Raw genomic sequence first — 27,021 nt, 5'->3', positions numbered from 1 at the left:
TTCTACTTTATTTGATTCTGAAACAGCTGATAAAACTAAACGTGCTGAGCCTACTTTCTCTTTACTTTTTCTTATCATGGCAACACTGACCCACAATATTCTAGCGCAACGCAATCTGACTGCTTAAAAAGAAATTACAACCTGACTTCAAATAATTAATACAAAAGAGGCCGGCCGCGGTGGTCTCGCGGTTAAGGCGCTCAGTCCGGAACCGCGTGACTGCTACGGTCGCAGGTTCGAATCCTGCCTCGGGCATGGACGTGTGTGATGTCCTTAGGTTAGTTAGGTTTAAGTAGTTCTAAGTTCTAGGGGACTGATGACCACAGCAGTTGAGTCCCATAGTGCTCAGAGCAAGTAGTCAGAGATCCAATGCAAAGCGCTACACAACGTTGCCAACACAGAAGCAGCCCACTTACAATGTGACGAAATAATAGGCAAAAACAAAATTCCACATTTATAACATTAACCGACAAAATTAGATAATAACGCTCTTTGCCGAAGACCAAACTTGTAGCTGACAGTGAGAGCAGCCTTCCAGAAGTGATTTATAAATTAAATATAACTTGCAAGAACTAAAGCGTTTCAATCCAAGAAGAAACAAAATCAGAGCTTCTAAAGGCAAAGACCCGGCTCCAAAGAAAATGATAATAAACAGCTAGAAGGCAGAGTGCAAGAACTAGACTTCTTGGGAAATGCCATCACCTCCACAAACGAAAAAGAAATACCAAGAAAATTGAAAGATTTTGTTACATTACCGGGACCACATGGAGAACACTGCACCATAACAGCTGGAAATGAACAAAGAATGCAAACTGCGGCAATAAGGTTTCTGAGAAGAGCACCTGCTACAGATTATTTGATAGTATAAAGAATACAGACAAGAACTAGGACCTAAAAGTATTAACTGAACAGATGAAAGAATATAGAAATAAATGAAGTGATCATGTCAAATGAATAAGTGAAGTAGAATGAACAAAATAATAGTGGATCATCGACCAATGGGGAAGAAATCAACAGATACACCAAGAAAGAGAAATCGATTAGAAACTAACAGCAGCCAGAAAAATGGTTCAAATGTCTCTGAGCACTATGGGACTTAATATCTGACGTCATCAGTGGCCTAGAACGTAGAACTACTTAAACCTAACTAACCTAAGGACATCACACACATCCATGCCCGAGGCAGGATTCAAACCTGCAACCGTAGCAGCTGCGTGGGTCGGACTGAAGAGCCTAGAACCGCTCGGACACCGCGGCCGGTAACAGCAGCCAATACTAGCACACGAAAAGAGGACATAACACGCAAATGCCATATACTTGAAGAAATGTGAAGTAGCGCAAGTTTAAGATTTCACAGATGTGCAAAGATATGCAATTTTCAAACAGACTGCCTTTACATTGAGGTAACAAAAGTCATAAGATAACGATATGTAAACACACAGATATCGGTAATATAAAGGTATAAAAGGTCAGTGCGGTGGTGGAGCTGTCATTTGTACTTAGGTGATTCATGTGAGAACACTTCCGAAGTGATTATGGCCGCATGACACTAATTAACAGACTTCGAACGCGGAATGGTAGTGGGAGCTACAAACATGAGACAGTCCGCTTCGGAATTCAATATTCCAAGATGAGCAGTGTAACGAGTGTGCCGAGAATACCAGATTTCAGACATTACCTCCCACCAAGGGCAACGCATTGACCAAAGGCCTTCACTTAACGCCCGAGAGCAGCAGCGTTTGGGTAGAATTGTCAGTGCTAACAGACAAGCAACATTGAGTGAAATAACGGCAGCAATCAATATGGAACGTACGACGAACGTATCCGTTAGGACAGTACTGCAAAATTTGACACTAATGGGCTGTGACAGCAGACTACCGATGCGAGTGCCTTTGCTAACAGCACGACATCATCTGCATCGCCTCTCCTAGGATTGTAACTATATCTTTCAGACCCTAAACGTCTGGACAACCGTGGCTTCGTCAGACGAGTCCAGATTTCAGTTGGTAAGAGGTGATAGCAGGGTCGAGTGCGGCTCCGATCCCACGAAGCCATGGACCCAAGTTGTCAATAAGGCACGGTGCAAGCTGCTTGTGGCGCCGTAATGGTGCGAGTTGTGTTGACATGGAACGGATGGGTCCTCTGGTCCAACTGAACAGATCATTGCTGGAAGTGGTTATGTTCAGCTACTTGGAAACCATGTGCACTCATTCACAGACTTCATGTTCCCAAACAAGGGTGGAATGACTATGCCCCATGTCACTGGGCCACAATTGTTCGCGGGCGGTTTGAAGAACGTGCCGGACAATTCGAGCGAATGATTTGGCCACCCAGATCACCTGACATGAATCCAATCAACATTTATAAGACATAATCGAGAGGTAATTTGCTGCACAAACTCCTGCACCAGCAACATTTTCGCCAATATGGACGGCTGTAGAGGCAGCATGATTCAATCATTCTGCACGGGACTTCCAACGATTAGTTGAGTGCATGCCACGTCGAGTTGATGCACTACGGCGGTCAAAAGGAGGTCCCAAATGACATTAGGAGGTGTCCCATCATTTTTGTCGTCTCAGTGTATTTTCACTATTGTTTTGTTTTTATTTCAGAGTCAATTTTTTTCCTGCTTCGTGAGGCTCAATCTTTCATGTGCTACACCCATTGAAACTAATCTTATCCATGTCAGCATATGAAGGGCTTATTTCAATAGTGGTACAAGTCCATTTTTGTTCATTTTGAGATACAGAGTCCTAAAGTTAAATGAGCGCTGAACAATCTGCAGTTGAGACACCAGAAATATTCAAGCATATGGCTTCTTGCTAGAGATGAACTTTTCTTTCTGTTTATTTGGATCATTAATTTCAGAAGCATTATAGGCAGAAAAATGGAGGTAATGGACTTGTATCACAATCGAAACAAGCCCTCCTTAAATGTTAGTGGTAATGTAGATCTTCTTTTTATTTTTTGTAGTTCACAATTTCTTTTCGAAACAACCTGCTGTGCGCTTGCCATACAATAGGGTTCATCATGTGTCAGTGGGTGGTGCCTACGTGTTTTACCATTCGCGAAACACCGTTTTCCCCCCATTGAGTGTCAGCAAAATTTTGCTGATATCTGCCATATTCTCGGTCTGTGTGATCTTGTAACATTCCACATGGTTTGTGAGAGGTGAATTTCTAATTTTATTCAGTTCGTATTTGAAATGACTACGATGAATGAGATGAAGATTAATGTGTTGGGTGTGATGAAATCTCTTACGAGACAATAAATAAGACGATTGGATTCAATGAGTTTCCTGTTCACGATGGTCACATCGTCTCTGACACCCTCAGGCCGTGGTCACCAGGCGAATCCGATCTGTGGCCGCCTCCGCTAGCGCCGTCGCCATGGCAATGCTGCTGGAGTCGTGGTGGAGCGAGGCACTGCTCGCGGTTTTGGTGCTGTTGGCCGCGTTCTACCTCTGGTTTCTCTATTGGTACTCCTACTGGAGGCAGAGGGGCGTGCCGCACGCCGAAGCCGTCTTCCCGTATGGAAGTATCGGGAAGGAGACCATTCTGGGAAAGATGCGAATAGAGTTTAAAATACACGAAATCTACAAACGATATCGAGGTATGTAATAAACTTTTGTACTATCTTCCCTTACATATGGTTACATATGTAACAAGTTACATATGTGGCAAGTTATAAGCAGGAGGTATTTTCTGTGATTTGTCAAAGGCATTCGATTGTGTGAACCACAACATCCTTTTAAATAAATTAGAATTCTATAGTGTCACAGGCAGTGCTGCAAAATGGTTCAAGTCATACCTCGCCAACAGGAAACAAATGGTGCCAATGCATGGGACTAGTGAATTAAGTCATCAGTCATCATCAGAATGGGAAGAAATTACATCTCGTGTCCCACAAGGATCCATCTTAGGGCCATTACTTTTTCTTGTGTACATTAATGATCTCTCATCAGTTACACTGTCAGAAGCAGAGTTCGTTTTGTTTGCAGATGACACAAGTATTGCAATAAATAGTATGTCGAGTGTAGTTCTAGAAAGATCTGCTAATGATATTTTTATGGATATTAATAAATGGTTTAAAGCTAACTCACTGACATTAAACTTCGAAAAGACTCACTATATACAATTCAGAACCTACAAGAGGTTTCCCCCCAGCATATGCATAAAGTATGAAGAAGAGCAGATAGAAGAGGTTGACAGTCTTAAATTTCCGGGATTACAACTTGATAATAAATTCAGTTGGGAGGAGCACACGATAGAACTGCAGAAACGCCTTAAGAAATCTGTATTTGCAATTCGAGTGTTAGCACACATAGGCGACATAAAAATGAAAAAGCTTGCAGACTTTGCCTACTTTCATTCCATAATGTCATATGGTATAATATTTTGGGGTAACTCTTCAAGTCAAAAAAAACTTTTCCAGAAGCGTGTAATACGTATTATTTGTGGAGTACATTCACGGACGTCCTGTAGAAACCTCTTCAAAGAACTGGGTATACTGACTACTGCCTCTCAGTATATTTACTCCTTATTGAAATTTGTCCTAAATGATATATCTCTTTTTCCAACAAACAGCTCAGTTCATACATACAATACCAGGAACAAAAATGATCTGTACAAGGACTTAAAAGCACTTACTTTAGTTCAAAAAGGGGTCCACTACTCAGGAACACTCATCTTCAATAATTTGCCAGCAAACATAAAAAATTTAGTTACAAATAAAGATCAGTTTAAAAGGACCCTGAAAGACTTACTAGTGGCCAACTGCTTCTACTCCTCTGACGAATTTTTAAATAGAAGGAAATGATGTATATATTCATACTATTAGTATTGTAATTTCATCTTTAAAAAAAATTGTCATGTTCCACATCCACGAGGATCTCCTCAGCACGGATCTATGGAACGAAAAACTAATCTAATCTAATCTAACCTAACCTCTCGCTCTGTAATATAGTAATTCATTGTCGCTTACGTGTTACATAAGTTTGATAAAGTTTTTCGATTTTTGTAATCCATTTTCTAAATGAATGTTTATCTAAATGGATTGCAACTGTCGTGTGCATGTAAGAGAGGAAATCAAAAAATATCTGCAGAACATTTTTCTAGTTTATTACAATAACAGTGAAAAATTTACAGTGACATCATTTATAAACATATTAACCCTGCTTCGCAGCACGTTTTGTCCGAAGTTGTGTAAGCTCTCCAATACATTCAATTAAAACCTTCGGTTGCATAGCGAGCTACGTATCACATCAATCCAAAAAATTTCTACGCTGGGTTAGTAAAAAACTAGAGAAAAGTTAAGGTGACGGTTTTAATGCTTCAGGTGCTCTTCATAGTCTCCCCAGCATCTGAGTACAACTTATTTAATACAACCACCTGAAACTGTCGAAAGAGTTCTTCTTTGGGATGTTGTTCAACTTTCGTCACATTCGCATCTCCTTTGGTTTCGGCGAGCCATCCGAGACCCATTATGCACACTGTCGTTTTGTGGTAGGTTCGTATAGGTAACATCAAGTTTCGTCACCCATGATGAATTTTTCGAGAAAAAACTGTCCGCGTTTTTCATTTCAATGAAATTGCAGCAGGCCTCCACGCATTGTCGTTTTTGTTACTGTCTGTGTGCAATCTTTGCACACACTTTTTTCTTCTTCAGAACGTTCTGGAGCCGGAGTTCTGTGGCCAGCGGTTCTAGGCGCTTCAGTGTGGAACCGTGCGACCTCTACGGTCGCAGGTTCGAATCCTGTCTCGGGCATGGATGTGTGTGATGTCCTTAGGTTAGCTAGGTTTAAGTAGTTATAAGTTCTAGGGGACTGATGACCTCAGATGTTCAGTCCCATAGTGCTCAGAGCCATTTGAACCATTCGTACGTTCTGGATGATGTCTTGAACACTTAGTTTAGAGATGTTGTTCTGCTGCGATTTATGATGCAACAACGTTGGCACACTACGGCCGCAGATCACATCCTGTACTTAACACTTCTTGCTCACAACTGACTGATCGAATGCATATCTGTTCTTTACATCTGTTAATTCAAGAAGCCACCGTAGTTACTGCGCTGATGTCGCTTACACACAACAAGAATAAAATCAATTTCGAAACACTTCTTCATCGCAGGTGAAGCGATGATCTCTTAAAACATCTTTAATTCGACCAAATAAATGAAAAAAAAACGCCGTTTGACTATAGACCTTGGTGCGTTTTTCGATTTACTGGTTTCTTAACGTTGGGTGTTTTTTGCTGACCCTTTTTCCTGATTGTGTAACCAAAATTGTTCGATGGACATCTCAAGACAACTGTTAGCACCACTTTTCCCGCAGAGGTTGACTGTTGCAATTTATTTTGGCTGGCATTCCGAGGCATTTCCATTCCATGCTCTAGCGTTTTCTCTCTGATTCAGAATGATGAACCCATGTTTCATCTACAGTGGTTTATTTACTTGCCCGTTCGGTATTTACAAAGCCATTCATTGCATAATATATTAATTAAATATTCTGATAACTGTGTACTGAGTTAAAATATTCTTTACATATATGCTTATAATACTACACAGTATTACAAATATTTTTGAGCCACTCTGTGGCTGAGTCTGAGAGTCTGTGTAGGTCCTTTTAGATCGCCCTCATAGCCATGTACTTCACACAAAGTAAATGGTCCTCTGACTGGATTTCTGCGCTCTCATATTCAGGATTATCTGACAGGCCCCATTTGTTCATTAGTTGCTTGCACCTACCAACTCCCGTCCTGACAAGATTCAGAGTTGTCCACAATTTCATCGGGTGGTTGAATCCATCGATCTTCTAGTTGGGGCCGTTCACTAAGTTTCGGTTCCTGTGTCCACTTCGAGTGAAGCCTTGCAGTTCTTCGACGATTTTCCATAAATATGACTTGGATTTCTGTATGTGCTAGATCTTGCTGTATAGAGAGATCTGTGTTGTGTAGGGTTTTTCTGTATGACCTTGTGGATATCTGTGATTGCATAGTTTCAGGGGGCTCAATGTTTCCTAGGACGGGCAGCCAGGCACAGGAGATGGCCCTGAATGTTCCGAGATCATCCGCATTGTCTTCTTCAGTTGGACGTCCACTATAGCCACGTGTGCACCTCTCATCCAGACTGGTGACATGGTATTCAGACGCTCTGTGGAGAAGCGCTAGCTCTGAATTCCTCCATGTGCTCGCTCCAAAACCCCATGTCGCTCCATATAGTTTCGATAGAATAGCATTATGGGATTGTAGTTTCTGTTTTGTATCTTGTGGATGTGAGTTACATGTTAGAATTTTGGAAGTTTGTGGTGAGATGATATGGGACCAAACTGCTGAGGTCATCGGTCCCTAATCTTACACAATTCTTAACCTAACTTAAACTAACTTTCGCTGAGGTCAACACACACCCACCCACCCATGCCATAGGGAGGACTCGAACCGCCGATGGGGGAGGGGGGGAGCCGAGCGAACTGAGGCTAGGCGCCAGAGACCGCAAGGTCAGTTACATGTTAGAGTGCGACCTGCAGTGATCAAACTAAATGTCGCATCCACAATGAGATTTTCACTCTGCAGCGGAGTGTGCGCTGATACGAAACTTCTTGGCAGATTAAAACTGTGTGCCGGACCGAGACTCGAACTCAGGACCTTTGCCTTTCGCGGGCAAGTGCTCTACCAACTGAGCTACCCAAGCACGACTCACACCCCGTCCTCACAGCTTTACTTCTGCCAGTACCTCGTCTCCTGTCTTCCAAACTTTACAGAAGCGCGCAGGAAACAGAATATTGGAATAGAGATCAACATAAACATCATTCCCGCCTTTCTATTGCTCATGAAAACCACACATTTCATGTTGCACCACCATACGGCGAGACCTTCAGAGGTTGTAGTCCACATTGCTGAACACACCGGTACCTCTATTACCCAGTAGAACGTGCTCTTGCATTGATGCATGCCTGATCATCGTGGCATACTATCCACAAATTCATCAAGGCACTGTTGGTCCAGATTGTCCCACTGCTCAACGGCAATTCGGCGTAGTCCCTCAGAGTGGTTAGTGGGTCACATCGTCCATAAACAGCCCTTTTCAATCTGTCCCATGCATGTTCGATAGGGTTCATGTCTGGAGAACATGCTGGCCACTCTAGTCGAGCGATGTCGTTATCCTGGAGGAAGTCATTCACAAGATGTGCACGATGGGGGCGCGAATTGTCGTCAATGAAGACGAATGCCTCGCCAATATGCTGCCGATATGGTTGCACTATCGGTTGCAGGATGGGAGTCACATATCCTACAGCCATAACGGAGCCATCCATGACCACCAGCAGCGTACGTCGCCCCACATAATGCCACCCCAAAACAGCAGGGAACCTCCACTTTGCTGCACTCGTTGCGCAGAGTGTCTATGACGTTCATATTGACCGGGTTGCCTGCACATTCGTCTCCGACGATTGTTTGGTTGAAGGCATATGCGCCACTCGTCGCTGAAGAGAACGTGATGCCAATCCCGAGCCATCCATTCGGCATGTTGTTCAGCCCATCTGTACCGCGCTGCATGGTGTCGTGGCTGCACAGATGGACCTCGCCATGGACGTCGGGAGTGAAGTTGCGCATCGTGCAACCCATTGCGCACAGCTTGAGTCGTAACACGACGTCCTGTGGCTGCACGAAATGCATTATTCGACGTGGTAGCGTTGCTGTTAGGGTTCCTCCGAGCCATAATCCGTAGGTAGCGGTCATCCACTGCAATAATATCCCTCGGGCGGCCTGAGCGAAGTATGTCATCGACAGTTCCTGTCTCTCTGTATCTTCTCCATGTCCGAACAACATCGCTTTGATTCACTCCGAGACGCGTGGACACTGCTCTTGTTGAGAGCCCTTGCTGGCACAAAGTAACAATGCGGACGTGATGGAACCGCGGTATTGACCGTCTAGGCATGGTTGAACTACAGCCAACACGTGCCGTGTACCTCCTTCCTGGTGGAATGACTGGAACTGATCGGCTGTCGGACCATCTCCGTCTAATAGGCGCTTCTCATGCATGGTTGTTTACATCTTTGGGCGGGTTTAGTGACCTCTCTGAACAGTGAAAGGGACCGTGTCTGTGGTACAATATCCGCAGTGAACGTCTATTTTCAGGAGTTATGGGAACCAGGGTGATGCAAAACCTTTTTTGATGCGTGAAAATACATACCCAGGCAACACCAGGCTCTCAGCCAGTAAACAAGATACAGATTATGTGCTATTTCAACTTTTTATAGAGTTGTAAAATTTGTTTCCTACAACATAGTTTATGTTACAGTTGCAGTATTTCTTCATTTTTATTAAACTCACTTATAAAATTTGCTAAATCTGCTCAGAAAAAATTAGGAAAAGGAACGGTGGTGATATTGGCGGGACGGGGGACGTGGGGCGGGGGGGGGGGGGGGGGGGGGGGGTTCGCTGTCCGGCCAGGGACGCAGATTCACTTTCGTGCTGCTCTGCCCTTGAGACAAGACAGTTTAAAATAATATCAAGAAGTACTACAGCTTCCCTGGAGCGTCTAATCACCACGGTACAGGAAGCTCCAACTCAACGTTTTCTTAATACTGTTTTGTGTTGCCACAGACGAGCGCTTCCTCGGCATTTACGCGCTGCACACGCCGGCGCTTCTGGTGATGGACCCGGATCTGATTCGCGACGTTCTGGTCAAGGACTTCGACGCCTTCCAGGACAGGTGCATACCGTTCGATGACAGCGAGCCGCTCAACCAGCACCTGCTGTTTCTCAACGGTAGCAAGTGGAAGAGACTGCGCTCCAAGCTCACCCCGGCGTTCACCTCTGGAAAGCTAAAAATGATGTTCGAGGTGAGCGGTTTCAAGTGATTAAACGGTGAATGTAGAGTGTGAGTACTTCGCAGTGACAAATTTCTGTGCAACGTAACTAATTTGTAAATCTATGTAAGACCGAATGACAAAAAAGCGATCTAGGTAATTTCCATTTCTCCTGAGGGTGAAGTTTCTTAGTTTGAGTGATTCCAGGTAGATTTGAACCATACAATCCGCGGACATATTTATTTTAATTTTCTGAAATTTTGTGCCCTTTCCCTTTCGCAAGCTTTTAGAGAATGTGAATTCCTTCACTGCCTCTGGTATTACACTGTCAACTCATATTAAGATGACCACCTATCAGATGCTTGAGTAATCAGTTTTTGCAGCCCTGGCCGCTGCGAGACGTGATGATGATGATGATGATGGTGTTGCTTGGTTTGTGGGGCTCTCAACTGTGCGGTCATCAGCGCCCGGGCAAATTCCCAACCTTTACTCAGTCCAATCTCGCCATTTTGATGAATGATGATGAAATGATGAGGACTACACAAACATCCAGTCATCTCGAGGCAGGTGAAAATCCCTGACCACACCGAGAATAGAACACAGGACCCCATGCTCGAGGAGCGAGAACACGAGCGCGAGACCACAAGCTGCGGACCGCTGCGAGACGTGCAGGAAGAGACGTGATGATGATGATGATGATGGTGTTGTTTGGTTTGTGGGGCTCTCAACTGTGCGGTCATCAGAGCCCGTGCAAATTCCCAACCTTTACTCAGTCCAGTCTCGCCATTTTGATGAATGATAATGAAATGATGAGGACTACACAAACATCCAGTCATCTCGAGGCAGGTGAAAATCCCTGACCACGCCGAGAATAGAACACGGGACCCCATGCTCGAGGAGCGAGAACACGACCGCGATACCACAAGCTGCGGACCGCTGCGAGACGTGCAGGAAGAGACGTGATGATGATGATGATGATGGTGTTGTTTGGTTTGTGGGGCTCTCAACTGTGCGGTCATCAGCGCCCGTGCAAATTCCCAACCTTTACTCAGTCCAGTCTCGCCATTTTGATGAATGATAATGAAATGATGAGGACTACACAAACATCCAGTCATCTCGAGGCAGGTGAAAATCCCTGACCACACCGAGAATAGAACACGGGACCCGATGCTCGAGGAGCGAGAACACGACCGCGAGACCACAAGCTGCGGACCGCTGCGAGACGTGCAGGAAGAGACTAAGTGTGATTCTGGAAGGTACCGTTAGGGATGTGGAACCATGCCGATTCCAGTGCAGTGACCAGCTGCGCTAGGTGCCTCGGTTGAGGGTCCATGGTGCAAACAGCACGACCGAGGTGGACCCACAGATTATCAATTGGGCTGAAATCCGGAGGGTTTGGTAGCCAGGGAAGTACCGAAAACTCATCCTGGTGGTCTTCGAGCCATGTACATACACTGCAAGCTGTGTGACGAATTGCATTGGTTGTTTTGTGCCGAGGAATAAAAATCTACATGTTACCGATGATTGTGCCACTAAAGCGGAGTTACTAAATATAACTTACCGTTATTACTTCACGAAAGAAGACGAAGCAAATATTCCAGAACTCGAAACCAGAACAGCTGTTAGCATGACTGACATAAAAGTAGATATCTTAGGTGTTGCGAAACAACTCAAATCACTTACGAAAGGCAAGTCTTCCGGTCCAGATGGTATGCCAGTCAGGTTCCTCTGAGAGTATGCAGACACAATAGCGCTTTTCTTAGCAATCATATACAACCGCTCTCTTGAGGAAAGGTCTGTTCCTAAAGACTGGAAAGTAGCACAGGTCACACCAATATTCAAGAAAAGAAATAGGAGTAACCCATTGAATTACAGACTCATATCATTGACCTCAATTTGCAGTAGGATTTTGGAGCATATACTGTACTCGAACATTATGAATCACCTTGAAGAAAGTGACTTATTGATACATAACGAACACGGATTCAGAAAATATCGTTCTTGCGCAACACAGCTAGCTCTTTATTCCCATGAAGTAATGAGTGCTGTCGACAAGGGATCTCAGACCGATTCCACATTGCTAGATTTCCAGAAGACTTTTGATACCGTTCTTCACAAGCGACTATTAATCAAATTGCGTGCATATGGAGTATCGCCTCAGTTGTGTGACTAGATTCGTTATTTCATTTTAGAGAGGTCACAGTTCGTAGTGATAGGCGGTAAATCATCGAGTACAACTGAAGTGATATCTGGCGTTCCGCAAGGTAGTGTCATAGTCCCTCTGCTGTTCCTGATTTACGTAAATGATCTAGGTGATAATCTGAGCAGCCTCCTTAGATTGTTTGCAGATGACGCTCTAATTTACCGTCTAGTAAAATCATCAGACGATCAATTAGAATTACAAAATGATCTAGAGAGAATGTCTGTATGATGAGAAAAGTGGCAATTGGCACTAAACAAAGAAAACTGCGAGGTCATCCACATGGGTACTAAAAGAAATCCGATAAATTTTGGGTATACGATAAATCGCACAAATCTAAGGGCTGTCACTTCGACTAACTACCTAGGAATTACAATTAAAAGGAACTTAAATTGGAAATACCACATAGGTAATATTGTGGGGAAGGCGAAACAAAGACTGCGCTTTGTTGGTAGAACACTTATAAGATGCGACAAACCCACTAAAGAGACGGCCTACATTACAGTTGTCCGTCATTTGCTGCAATATTGCTGCGCGGTATGGGATTCTTACCAGATAGGATTGTCGGAGGACATCGAAAAAGTGCAAAGAAGGGCGGCTCATTTCGTGTTATCGTGCCATAGGGGTGAGAGTGTCCCTGAATGATACGCGAGTTGGGGTGGCACTCACTGAAACAAAGGCGGTTTTCTTTGCGATGTGATCTATTTACGAGATTTCAATCACGAACTTTCTCTTCCGAATGCGAAAATACATTGTTGATACCCACCTACGTAGGGAGAAATGATCATCATAATAAAATAAGAGAAATCAGAGCTCGAACGGCAAAAATTAGGTGTTCCTTTTTCCCACGCTCCATTCGAGAGTGGAATGGTAGAGAAGTAGTATGAAAATGGTTCGATGAACCCTCTGCCAGGCACTTAAGTGTGAATTGCAGAGTAACCATGTAGATGTAGATGTATGGGTGGACATGGTCCCCAAGGATAGACGTATACTTGCGTTAATCCGCTGTACCTTCCAGAATCACGAAATACCCAAGGAATGCCACAAAAACATGCCCCGGATCATAACGACCCTTGTTCCGGCATGGATCTTTCAGACGGTAGTTGCAAGGTGTTTGCTTTCAGACGTTTCACCCCGTACACGCCAATACCCATCTGTCCTGTGGAGCAGAAAACGAGATCCATCTGAAAAGGCCACCTGTCGCCACTTTATGGACATTCAGTTGCGGTCCTGACGAGCAAATTCCAGCCTCCTTTGCCGAAGGACGGTAGTCAGCATGGGTGAATGAACCAGGTTCCTAATGTGGAGGTCCGTACGCAACAGCGTTCGCTGATCGGCCTTTGAGGAGACACTGTGGGTAGCCCATTGAGTCATCTTCGGCGGTCAGTTACTCAACTGTTTCACGTCTATTCGCGCGTACACATCTCTTCAGCCGTCGCTCGCCCCTGTCGTCTATGGCCTATGGTGCACCACAGTTGCCAGTTGCCTCGACGTCAGTTTTGGATAGAGCCATTTTGCCATGCAAGGTATCATGGCGGCATGTGAACGGTTCATACACTTAGCCGGTTTGGAATTGCTTCCACCCTTGTCCCAAGGCCAACGATTATGCCCTTTTGGATGTCAGATAATTCGCTCCGTTCCCGCACTACGACGATGACTGCACTGTTTCCCGAGTCCTCCCCCCCTCCCCCCACCCACCCGCCGACACGCTTTCCACTGTTGGTGGTGCCAACATTGTGAGTAGTTATTGCACGTTGATGTCTGTGGTGTGCAAACTGTAAGGCTTTCGGTACACACACCATCAGATTATTTGACTTGTCGCTCTAACGAAGTAGGCGAGTGTCAGCAACATGTCTCGTGGTCTTATCGTGGCGTGTTTATCTTCTGTCGTTAGGTCAGACGATAGAAATGCCACTTGCACGCTTAGAGTAGCAGACTGACGGTGACCAACTTTAAACAGAACTTGATTAATTTTCACACACATTTATTAAAATAATAAAAATCATAGATATTACGTATCTTGATTCTGGATGCTGTTTACAATTGACAATCTGAAGTTCCTTTGGTCTTGGTACGTTAATCTTATTCTCACATATCTCTGATACTTGACAAAGTGTCTATACATTTCTCTTCATCGCTATGTACGGGAATATGATAATCTTAATTAGGTGCAGACTGAAACTTGACTATAAACTAGTACAGACTAATGCAGACTGCTACAGACAGCCGGCCGCGGTGGTCTCGCGGTTCTAGACGCGCAGTCCGGAACCGTGCGACTGCTACGGTCGCAGGTTCGAATCCTGCCTCGGGCTTGGATGTGTGTGATGTCCTTAGGTTACTTAGGTTTAAGTAGTTCTAAGTTCTAGGGGACTGATGACCACAGCAGTTGAGTCCCATAGTGCTCAGAGCCATTTGAACCATTTTTTGCTACAGACACGTGCAGATAAATGCAGACTAATGCAGACTGACTAATGGGAGGTCTATACACTCGTTATAATACCTCGCGCGTTCAGGTATCACTGCGCGAGTGTGATCCGCGAGGAGAAAAGGTTCTACGTTAGCAGCAATCTCATTGGCTGCGTTACAAATTAATACGCGGATCGGCGGAAGCAGAATTTGGTCCGTCTTTATGGCAGCGCCATCTCGTAGTGCGTAGACGGACGAGCGCTGCGCCTGCGTAGTTGTGCTTAGCGGGGCGCGCTCTAGTGGGAAAGTTGTGTACGCGCTGACTACGCGGAACTATGTACACAACAATGTCGAACATACGCGGTGGTCACTTTAATGTGACAGAACCTTATATATTACATTGCTTATGGTGTTCAATCTCCATGGCCCAGCTGATTGACAATCATATTACTAAAGGTTAGGTGTTTAGCTCCAGTTATTTCTGGTATGGAAAAAAAGTATCGTATGGCATTATTGGCCGTGAGACCCCTTTCGGGGGAGTTCGACCGCTGTATTGCAAGTCCTCTTTAGTAGACGCCACATCGGCGACTTCTGAGTCAACGATGATGAAAACACCCAGTCCTCTGCCGGGAATCGAACCCGGGCCCCCTGGGTGGTAGGCGGTAACGCTACCGCTACGCTGCGGAGCCGTACAGTTCTGGTGATATAGCGACACTTATTATGAATTTTCCACCTGCTAATTTATCCTGCTTATAATGAATGCCACGCTTCATTCATTGCGGATACATCATTAATTTACACGTCACCACACAATTGAAGGGGTGTCGTTCTTAGTTTCAGAATCGAAATCAGTTCCTAAACATATGTTCCACACTGTACAGTGTGTAGCGGACCGAATTTCGCACCAGAATTAGCAGATTTTCTGCTTTCAAATTTCATTCTACAGAATAATGACTACATGCCCCTTTACGAGCCCTGTTCTCTCTTCTCCCATTCTCTGGATGTACGTGAGCTATGCGATAGATGCAGCATAACTGTCGTACAGTCTTCTTAAAATTTTCCCAATAAGGTATCACGAGAACAGCCTCTCTTAGACCGCCATTTAAGTTATGCGAGCACCTCCTTTGCGCTTTTCTGTGGACCATACCGTCCAGTTACGAACCCAGCGGTGTGTCTTTGAATTCATTCGACATATTGTTTTGTCGTGTCTGTTTCACGAGGACTGTGAATTTACCACGTTAGCGTCTTGTAAGCGATTTCCTTTAAGCATCAACTGTCCTTTCCCACAGACCTGCTATTTGGCTCAGCTGTTACTGATTTTACGTCCTCCTCCCGTTTCATCTCGCTTTTTAGCATTAGTAATACATACACTTGTACGTATGTTATGAACTGTGTTAGGAGCTGGTATACTAACACGAGTAGATAGACTAAGCGCTAATTTATTATAGCTATGGCTTGTTTTATGGCCCAATAATGAATTTTGTAAATGTTATCTGACTACGAAGTAAGCAAAAGAATTAATCACTGCAGTACACACTTACAGAAAAAAACACACAACGTGAAACTGATATGAAATGTGGTACGCACGTGGCTATGCACAGTGCCATGGGCTGAGGCCCTTGAAAATAATCACAATAATTTTATCTGAAAAGGATCTAGCGGAGATAACACCTCACCAGTAATTGAATAATAATGTAGTTCAAGAACAAAATAATTGTGCACGTACTATTGGGAAAGCTGTAGCCCTCTTGAACAAATAATTGCATGGAAACATCAATATATAGCCTACATTATATAAACTGCCCAGCAAATTTTCATCCCTGCGTCATAGACCAAACTTATCTTTCGTAATCTGTAAATTGTACATGCAGACAGCGGGATATTTATCAGTAAACCTTGAGAGAGAATGTAAATGAATTATTTTATGATCTGTATTGTAGATGATCACTGATTTGACGAAAGGGATGTTGCTAACAGTCGGGTCCAAGATGGCATAGCGTAACACATGTATCAGTATTACGAACCAAAATCAAACAAATGTCTGAGGAGAGCATAAACGAGCAACAACAATAATGAACTGATACTCAGTATTAACGTCAAAATAATCAAGCAGTAAATATACACCAGGTGGGCCTTACAATGCACTTGAACATGAATTTCCAGCAATCAGAGTAACACAAGTTTTCTGTACATGTTTTCCAATAATCCATTGAATAATCTGAAGTGCGAGAGACAATGACGGAACTAAGTCCACTATGGATTAGACTGAATAATTACGACACGGTCCTGTAATCAGCTTCCAACTGACTAGTAGTAATCGAACCTGAAGCCCCGGTAGTACCATGCGACTAATTACGAGACCACACTCGCAACTCATCACCAAGTCAGCAAGCGAAATCATAGCATTTTAAATGTGAAATACTAATATCACCCAACTGAAATATCTTAGACGCTACGTACCGTGTTTTACGGATTATGGCATGCACTGTTTTGTTAGAAAATTTTCTCCAAAATTCAGGTGCCTCTTATACTCGAAATTAATGTAAAAATGTCCACGGTTTTATTTAAAATCCTGCCAGTCTTAAAAATGGCCATATATTCGACGCCATGGGAAAGCTGTCTCCATCTCTCTGGCAACATTGGGTTCAGCTGGCAGCTGCGGTGCATCGATGCGACGAACATGAGATGTGGGGATCCACAAGCTAGCTAACACTCCCCCCCCCTTCCCCACCCCCCTCCTCCCCGTTTCACAAACCCAGAACACTGTCTAGCGCATGATGCGTTATTGCAGTCTACGGTGCCAGCGAACTTGAACTGAAAGTGATTTATGCTCTCGGTAACATTGTAATAATTTTTAGTAGCTAGTTTCGTAATGAAAAAAAAACAGGTATTCATATGATGCGGGCTTTAAGTTGGAAGGAATAGCATACGCAGAATGACATGGAAACAGAGCAGCTGAACGGTATTTCGGCCCTCCACCAACAGAAAAACCATTCGCCACTGGCGAGCTACTAAAGATGAACTGAAAAATACGAAGAAGACTAAAAGTGCAAATAGAGGACTGAATGCAAAATGGACCAAACTAGAATATGACATATTGAAATGGATTCAAGGACACTGTCAAAACGGCAATGGAATCAATACAAAAATTATTCGAATACAAGCTCGTAGGCTAGTGGTACAATGGAACTGAACAGACTGTAAATGTGGGCTGGTTGGTGCTACTGGCTTATGAAGCGTCATGGACTTATCATGCGAACCAAAACCAAAATAACCCAGAAAATGCGACGAGGATATGAAGAGAGATTTTTATCTTTACGTCGCTTTATTTTTCAAAATCGAAACAAAACCAGTATGGAACTAAGCCAAATAGCGAATATGGACAAAACTCCTCTGACATTTGATGTGCCGAGTAACACAACTGTTGCCCTGAATGGTGGTAAAACTGTAACTATAAAAACATGTGGACATAGAAAAAATGCACTAAATTTTATCATTTCATGCTGTGTTGACGGTATGATCATTTTCAAGCGCAAAACAATGCCAAGACCTTTTGCAGTACCGCCAAGTGTTGTTGTTCACGTAAATGGACGAGGCTGATATGAAATTATGAATAAACATATATGGGATAGAAGTAAAGGTGCTTTATTGAAGATGAGGTCTCTTCTTGTGCTAGATTACTTTAGCAGTCATTTGAAAAATCCTGTGAAAGAGAAATTGAGACATGGAAATACAGAGCTTGCTATTATTCCTGGGGACTTAATCCACAATTGCAACTTCTTGATGTCTCAATAAATAAACCGTTTAAAGTGTATATGAGAGAGGTAGGGAACAAGTGGATGATGGTTGAAACTCAAATTTAATTCAGGCCGAAGTGAACTTTAAAACGACATACGACCTAACAGGTGTGTCAGTGAACAAAACAGTCGTGGTCTAGTTTGAGAGAAGACATTATTTTTAAATTTTTCGAGAAGTGCTGCATAAGTAACGCTCTCGATGGCAGTGAATACCATCCTATATATGACGATGAAGAGGAAGAGTAGGAGGAAGAAGAAGAAGAAGAAGAAGAAGAAAAAGAAGAAAGTTCGGAAGACGATTTTCATGGATTTTAATGGTCAGTTCGTTTTTATAAACAAAGATTTTTTAAAATTTGGTTTCGAAATATAATGATAAGAATGGAAAAAATGTTGTTTTCTCAAAAATTTCTTAAAAATTAAAGTGCATCTTTTAGTCCGTAGCGTCTCATAATCCGTAAAATACGGCATTAATATCCACTGCAAAAACTGTAATTCTGTAATCGCCACCTCTGAATAGCTTCCAACTTACATACTCCACGTCTATAACAAAACTGTGACTTTAAAATCTGCTGAATGGTTCAAGACAACTGCCTAACCCCCGACCGGCTGAAACCAAGCGGACCCACCAAAGCTGAAACGCACTACTGCCGCACTGCCTAGCTAAGAGATAACTTAAAGACTTTGCACGACCTGTCAATACCGATTACGGGATAGCTCTGAAAAAGAATGCAAAATTTATTTTGCGATCTAAAGAAAACAAGACAGTGATTAAAAAGAAAGTGCTGTTTTAACGTAACATCTTTCACACCACAGGGTCAAAAAATTACGACTACCTGGTTAACAGCGTTTTGGTCCAGTTTTGGAACACAATAGAGTGTGTCTCAGAACTCTTTCCCAGATTACAAATGTGGAGAAGACAGAAAAAATGACACATACATACAAATCTTTTATTGGCGATTTATCTGGGTAGGAGTATATAACGCATCGCTTTTTTGAATTTTAGATACGATTCATTTCTGTACCATTAACTAATTTTCGTGGTACTGCAGATTTATCATCAAATGGAAGTGTTGCAGGCACGTTATATCGTCAACCAAGTGTAGTTAGATGCTGTGGTTGGTGAAAGCGACGGAAATTTAGTAATCGGCAACGAAACGTTTATGAAACGGAAATAATGTTACGTTTTTGAGTTTTGGCTACTTACAGTGCGCTGCATTGTGGTATCCATAGCAAAACCATTCAATCCATTCACATGTACGTTATCACATATACACACAAATATTCACATTATTTAGCTGCACTTGCTTTCACACTTATTCACAGAAGGTAAACAATGGCTGCAAATATAAAGAATATTTACACAATGGATCCATATTACTTGTATATTGTCAATATAAGAACACACCTGCAACAAACAAGATCCACTTAAATATATTATCTGTACTTATAAATATTTATTTTGTAATACAATTCGTCTCGGACCGAAGATCATGACGTAGCGAAGTTTTATGTCTATTGCATGCATATCCTTTATATTTACATCCCGTGTTTACATTCTGTAAATAAGTGTGAAACCAAGTGGAGCTAAATATTGTGTATATTTGTGTGTACACCTAATAATGTACATTATGGAAATGGATTTGCTATGGAAACCACAATGCAGTGCACTGTAAGTAGCCAAAAAGTAACATTTCATAAACGTTTCATTACCAATTACTAAATTTCCGTCATTTTGGCCAGCCACAATCGCCACAGCTTCCAGCTTCACATGGTCCACGGTATAATGCTCCTGTAACACCTCCATTTGATGATGAGCCTTCAGTGCCATGAAAACTAATTAATGGTACAAAAAATAAATCGTATCTCAAATCCAAAAAAGTGACACATTGTGTCTTCATATCCAGATAAATCGCCAGTTTAAATCACAGCTGCAGTTCTTCGTCCATACTGGATATACTGAAACATATCTTTTATCTTGAAGTGAAGGTAACTTATTCAGGTTTTTGTGTACACATACACAATTAATAAATGTTGACGTGTTTTCTTTTCGGTGCTCTAAGGATATCCACGCGACATTCCAATTCCATTCGTGTGTTGGTCACGATTTCGTGAGTGGTGGGTGCTATGATGACAGTAATTCTGCGCTGTAATGCTGCGATGTCGTTCGCTGGAGTTTGGTAAACCTGGTCCTTGACGTAACCCTAAAAGAAGAAATTCGATGGTCGTGGACACCAGCTATTGGATCACCTCGCCCTATTCATCTTTCCGGAAATGCTATATCCGAAGAGGCACGAACATCTAACCAGCAATTAGGTGCTGCAACATCTTGTTGGAAAATTAAGCCCGGAATGTCCCGAATCAGTGGAACGACAAATGACCGCAACATATCAAGATAGGTATTGGCTGTGATTGTCATTTCACTGAAGGAAAGAGGTCCTATGATTTTATTGTGCATAATACAGCACCAAACGTTGGTCTTCGGGCTGTCTCTGACGATCTGGAAGACAGCTTGGAGATTATTGTACCCCCAGATCCTAGCAATGTGTGGGCTGACAGCACCATTCAAATAAAATGTGGGCGTCATGTGAGAAGAGGGCACGTTGTCGACGGTCAACATCTTCTTCAGTCCCAGCCAACATGGCAACAGCAATTTCATAACGAACACTGTAATCCGTTGGTTTGGGGGACTACACGGTCTGGACTTCGCACTCACGGAAAAGAAATTGTTTATGTAAGGTGAGGTCCACTGGTGTCTTCGGAATCTGCAGCTGACATGAGCATTTACCCGCTGACTTCTTGACACTTCTCACGACGGCGTCTGTCACTGTGTCAATTGTCTGCGCACTACCTCCAGGCCTGACTTTTCCAGAGGGATCTGAGACGCTCCCTTTTTCCTTAAGCTTCGCACACCACATCTTGATGCTTTTAACAGCTGATGGCTGTCTGTGGTATGCCGTCCGGAATTTTCTCTCGACTGTTTTTGGTGACTGTGTCTCGTGGTACCAGAGGACTAACTGGGCTTTCTCCTGGTTTGAGTACATGTGTTTCCAAATCGTGTCCGATGCCGCTCTTGTTACGTCGCTGGGCCCCGTATCAAAGTAATAAATAAGTGTGTTCGTACAAAAAAACTTGTATACGTCGCATGCAATTCGAGGTAAAAAGTATTTATCTGTGTGTCATATTTTATACCTTATGAATGTTTGTAATCAGGGAAAGACTTCTGGAATACCCGGTACAACAGCGATTCTCAGAGGCTTAGGCTGGACAAGTCAGTGGAAGGTTTCCGAAGGTATGTGGCACCAGACGTCTACGGACAGTACTAGTAATTTCCATAAATTACTGGTCAGCGGTTTGTATACGCGAAACTGGCGCCCTATAGCATCCCAGATGCAGAGATAAGGCAAATGTGATGGCCAAAAGGCCAACGTGAGTTCGATCAAGCTCCTCAAAGCACTGTAACTCGATTCTAGCCTTATGACACGCACTTCCTGAAAGTTGCCATCGCCAGTGAGGGGTGGCATCATGCATGAAGGGACGCAGGTGATCCGCAATGATATTGACGTTGTCAACAGCTGTCATGGCGCCTCCAGTTACCATCACAGCTCCCGCAGAACGCCAGGGGAATGACACCCACCGCATAATACTGCGTCCGCGAACGTTTCGAGCAGCCGCTTGTTTGGATGACGGCTTATCCGGACACGACCCTCGACCATCGCCCTTGTGTAACAAGAAACGTTATTCATCCGACCAGGCGATACATTTCCATTGATTCACGGTCCAGTCTCGACCATTCGGTGCCCACTGCTGTCGTTATTGGCGGTGATACTGAATTAGCAGTGCCTAATGACAGATAAATGTATCTATTACGTTTTCGTTGTGAAGAAAGCGATATCCCTTAATTTGTTTTCAAAAAGTTCGATTTCAGACTCTTACGAGGTACGCTGAATCAGAGGTGCTTCCCTCTGTAGCCTTGGGGGATGGTTACATCGGTTGGTTGTTTTGGGGAAGGAGACCAGACAGCGTGGTCATCGGTCTCATCGGATTAGGGAAGGATGGGGAAGGAAGTCGGCCGTGCCCTTTCAGAGGAACCATCCCGGCATTTGCCTAGAGTGATTTAGGGAAATCACGGAAAACCTAAATCAGGATGGTCGGACGCGGGATTGAACCGTCGTCCTCCCGAATGCGAGTCCAGTGGGTTACATCGGTTTATTTGTGTTAGTTCCATCAAAAACTTCACGGATCATACCTCCATCGATCAGGGTACATTTTTTTTCCGGCTCTCGCTCAAGTCCTCTCATATGAACACACAAAAAAGAGATTTCGGTTGTATTTTAAACATTCTCTCACTCGTATTTTTTAAAATGTATTCTACATTCTCTGAATGATTTCATTTATGACGTTTCAATAACTCGAAACAAAATCTAGTGGAAAATTAACATTATGTATGTCTACCAACAAAGGTACACTGACCAGCCGTTGAAACCTATGATACAATGATTTCTATTAGATCAGAAGCTGATAGTGCACAGACTCAAATGAGTGTTATCCAGTAGCTGCAGCTATAGACACTGTGCAATGGAACTTTAATTGTTAAATAGCCATTACAGTACGTTAAACATAGTGCAGATATTTGCTACGTGTAGTATATGACCCTCCATGTGCAATAAATTGATGGTCATACTGTGATAATTGGTACAAGTTCTGATCATTTTATATGCGGTACCTTAATATCTACACTCCGGTCTCCGAAACTGACATACGGCCGGGAGAGCGGTGTGCTGACCACATGTCCCTCCGTATCCGCATCCAGTGACGCCTGTGGGCTGAGGATGACACGGCGGCCGGTCAGTACCGTTGGGCCTTCATGGCCTGTTCGGGAGGAGTTCAGTTTTTATTGTTTTTGAAATATCTACACACATCAGTGTGTCGGTTGTTTTCTCTCTGTGTGACAGTTGCCTGTAAACACAAAATAAATTTTGCGACCTGATACTTTCTGTGTAGATGTATTGCACTACTAAGTATAGCTATATGTATTGTGTCCACACGTCAACGCCTGATCTGGTGCCCAGGGGAAAATAAGCATTAAAGGCTTACTCTTGTCACATGTACTCTGATGTAGTAATCAACCCAAAAACATAAGCCTTTTAATGGCTATAATTATTGGCCTGCAAATGATTTAAATACTGGTGTAATGTTGTTCAGTACACCGTTCTCAGTCACCAACGGACATATCAACACTTATACCCATTACATTCTGTATAAGAATGAATAAGATATACTCAGTCTTCATAAATCGAACAGGAAGAACAGCATTTATCTCGAAATAACAAGCAAAAGGACGAAATTGGTTTAGGATCTTTGTGATAACGAAAAGTCTACATAGATTTCGCAGGATTCTTTTTCTTTTTAATTTTTCAGGTATATCCTACGCAGTCGATATCGATTTGCAGGCATTATGAAGTTCCTTAGATTCGTGCGCGCTACAGTTCACTGGTGGAATAAAAAACATTGTAGCAATTGATATTGTTGCCTGCAGACGATGGACAGATGTGGACGCGAAATGGTGGAAGTTCTGGACGATGCAGCGCGGAGCGAACAAGTATTAGAGGTTCGCGACGTTTCGGCCAGGTTCACGACGGACGTCATCGGGAGCGTCGCTTTCGGCGTCGAGTGCAACTGCCAGCGCAACCCGGACGCTGAATTCCGACAATGGGGACGCCAGATATTCGAGTTCTACCCGTCAGACAGGGTTGAGCATCTGTTACTCGCCATCCATATCCCTACAGCAAAGCTTTACAGGTAAGTCTTAGTAGCTCCACCTCAAGACATTCCGTAACCAGTCTGTACTGGATATTCCCAATGATGCTTTGAAATTTAAAATACTACTTCCGTTTAGGCTCGAAACTTCTAGCTTTTCGGTTTATAGTTGTTTTGCAGTTCACGTCTTGTTGTCGTGTACAGCAAAATTATGTACGTTCCCTACATGGCAGGTAAACTAGGTTCAGCTTTCAGAAAGTTTCCTTTCAAAACCGTCCAGATCAAGGTTTGCCACAGTTTCCCTGAATCGCTTACAGCGAACAACTGGATTGTTCATTTGAAAAGATAGTTGATTTCATGCCCGGTCCTTTCCAATTCTAACTTGTAATCCGTCGCTATTGAATTCGTGGATCGTGAATCGTAATCTTCTTTCCTTCTCCAATTTGAATTGCAAATTCCCTTCTGAGGGACCCACCATCAGGAAGAGATATTTGGAATTTAATGCAGAACTTTGGCACGAGTTGTTTACGCCATCACTTCTTGTTCCCATTGCAGTCCACATACTGATGATGAAAATGTGTTATACCACCAGCATTCAAACAGGCTACTGGCTGATCGAACGTCGTCCAGCAGGCGTGCGTTAGCGAACTCGAGTACGGAACAATGTTAACTCATCAGTAATATTATTACCCTACGAGGTACGTTCAAGAAGTAATGCAACATTTTTTTCTAATAGCAAGTTTGTTTAATTTGGGATTCCACTAGTACGTATTATTCCCCAGTCTTTTAGCCAAAAGACTGGGGATTAATTATCCAAAAGACTGGAGAATAATACGTAGTAGTGGAATCCCAAATTAAACAAACTATTTTTCAACATAATCTCCGTTCCGTGTGATGGCCTTACGCCACCTTACTTGGAGGGCCTATGTGCCCGCATGATATTACTGTACTGATCGACGTTGGAGCCAACGACTTACTGAATCAATAACCCCCCCTCCCCCCATCATCCAAGTACTGCTTCCCGCGGAGTGCATACTTCAATGGGCCAAAAACAAAGAGAAGTCACAAGACGAGAGATCCGGGCTGCAGGGTGGATGAGGAAGAACAGTCCAATTAAGTTTCGTGAGCTCGTCTAGGGAGCGCACTTGTGTGAGGCCCTGCGTTGTCATGGAGGAGGATGTTAAGTCCCATAGTGCTCAGAGCCATTTGTCATGGAGGAGGTGAAGTTCGTTTCCATTTTTGAGCGACGATCACGCTGAAGTAGTTTCATAAAGTTCCTGAGGATCGCAAAATAAACTTCACAGTTGATAGTTGCACCTTGAGGGAGGACATCAAACAGAATAACCCCTTCAGAGTCTCAGGACCCCATTACTATACCGGCCGTGGGTGCAGCTTCGAAATTTTATCCGGAGGAGAGGCGCTGTGGCGCCACTCTATAGACTGCTGTTTCGTTTCAGATTGGAAGTGATGAACCCATTTGGAAAAGAATTATCACGATCAGCCTCGTAACGAGCAGGCAACTCCGAACAGATGGTCATTCGTTGCTCTATGTGACGATGTGTTACGTGGTGAGGAAACCAGCAGGCACACACCTTTGAGTACACCAACTGCTGGACGAGTGTGTCAGTATTAACAATAGAGACCTCCACATCTGCAGAGAGGTCTTTGATTGTGATCCGTCTATCACCTCGAATGAGGGTGTCCGCATGTTCCAATATTGCAGGAGTCTCAGCTGTATGCGGCCGGCACGCGAGAGTTGGACAGGTTTGCAGAACCTTGTTGCGATAATAACAGACGGTTAGCCCAACGACTCACCGTGCTTTTGTTCACTGCCAGATCTCCGTAGACATTATGCAAGCGCCTATGATTATCTGAGATGCTTTGGTTTTCCGCCAAAAGAAACTCAGTGACAGCCCTCTGCTTGGAACGCAACTCCTCTATAGACGCCACTTTGTAGGATACATTTAGCGCCACTGCCTACCAGACCTTCACGAAACTATAGGACCTGAAGCGAAAATATTCCACAATGTTCCACAACAAATTCCGTACTTTTTCAATCGAAATTGGCTGAGAAGAAAAACGTGTTGCATTATGTATTGAATACTCGTATTATTAAACTAAGACTTACCTATAAACACCCTTTAGTTCCGTGCGTCGAAAACGAATAATAGCTTCATTGTCCAACGAAATACACACTTAAAATGAAAACGCGGTTTCTAGAATTTCTTCAGCATTGCCGGCCGCTGTGGCCGAGCGGTTCAAGGCGCTTCAGTCCGGAACCACACGGCTGCTACGGTGGCAGATTCGAATCCTGCCTCGGGCATGGATGTGCGTGGTATCCTTAGATTAGTTAGGTTTAAGTAGTTCTAAGTTGTAGGGGACTGATGACCTCAGATGTTAAGTCCCATAGTGCTTAGAACCATTTGAACTATCTTCAGCACAAATGAATGGTCAGTTTAGACCAGATTATAAACTTCCCCACAGTCGGCTTATCAGACCACACGCCTTGCTGAATGTAGTTATTCTTCGATGGGGTAATAAGTGTGCAACACTGTTTTATGGTCACTGATAACAGCGTCTTCATTGTAACGATGTTATTTACAAAAATTTCCAAAACTGTATCAAGTCTTATGGGTTGTGTAATTATATAAGACAGTAACAAGTTTCGAACGCCTTCAGACTGATCTTTCGTTGGCCATGAGAAGATAAAGAAGTAATTCTCGTTGCAAACAGCTACAAACTGAACCTCCCTTTTTTTTTACCGCACAATTATCAAGAAACCCGGGCGCAATATTTCCGACTGATGAACTCTTGCGGCCATAGAATGTAGTTACCACGAAACGATGTTTGCATCAAATTGCTAATGTGTGTAGGGGTGCAGTCTTGCTGAAATACGTGTGAAATTTCAATGGGTACGTTTTGCATCCAGCGCCTTATCGCAGACGATAAAACTTTTATTACAACCGTTTTTTCGACATTTCACTTATGCCGAAAAAATTAGGCTTATGGCTTCAGCGTCACTGTAAATGTACTCAATCACAAGGAAACTGACAATA

The 27,021-nt window shown here is 43.4% G+C and overlaps 1 protein-coding gene across 2 annotated transcripts in view; it reads left to right on the top strand.

Moving 5' to 3' along the window:
• The first annotated feature begins 3,564 nt into the window (after nucleotides 1–3,564).
• LOC126273086 (cytochrome P450 6k1-like) overlaps nucleotides 3,565–27,021 on the top strand; it is a 58,089-nt gene continuing 34,632 nt past the window's right edge. For both annotated transcript variants that reach the window (XM_049976501.1, XM_049976500.1), the window contains exons 1-3: nucleotides 3,565–3,612; nucleotides 9,600–9,838; nucleotides 23,745–24,007. In XM_049976501.1, coding sequence (XP_049832458.1) covers nucleotides 3,567–3,612; nucleotides 9,600–9,838; nucleotides 23,745–24,007 — 548 coding nt within the window. In that variant the 5' untranslated portion in view covers nucleotides 3,565–3,566. The remainder of the gene's footprint in view (nucleotides 3,613–9,599; nucleotides 9,839–23,744; nucleotides 24,008–27,021) is intronic.

The sequence above is a fragment of the Schistocerca gregaria genome, chromosome 5, assembly GCF_023897955.1.
Source record: "Schistocerca gregaria isolate iqSchGreg1 chromosome 5, iqSchGreg1.2, whole genome shotgun sequence".
NCBI lineage: Eukaryota > Metazoa > Arthropoda > Insecta > Orthoptera > Acrididae > Schistocerca > Schistocerca gregaria.
Note: the sequence above shows the minus strand (reverse complement) of the source record. Positions and strands in the feature narration are given on the sequence as shown.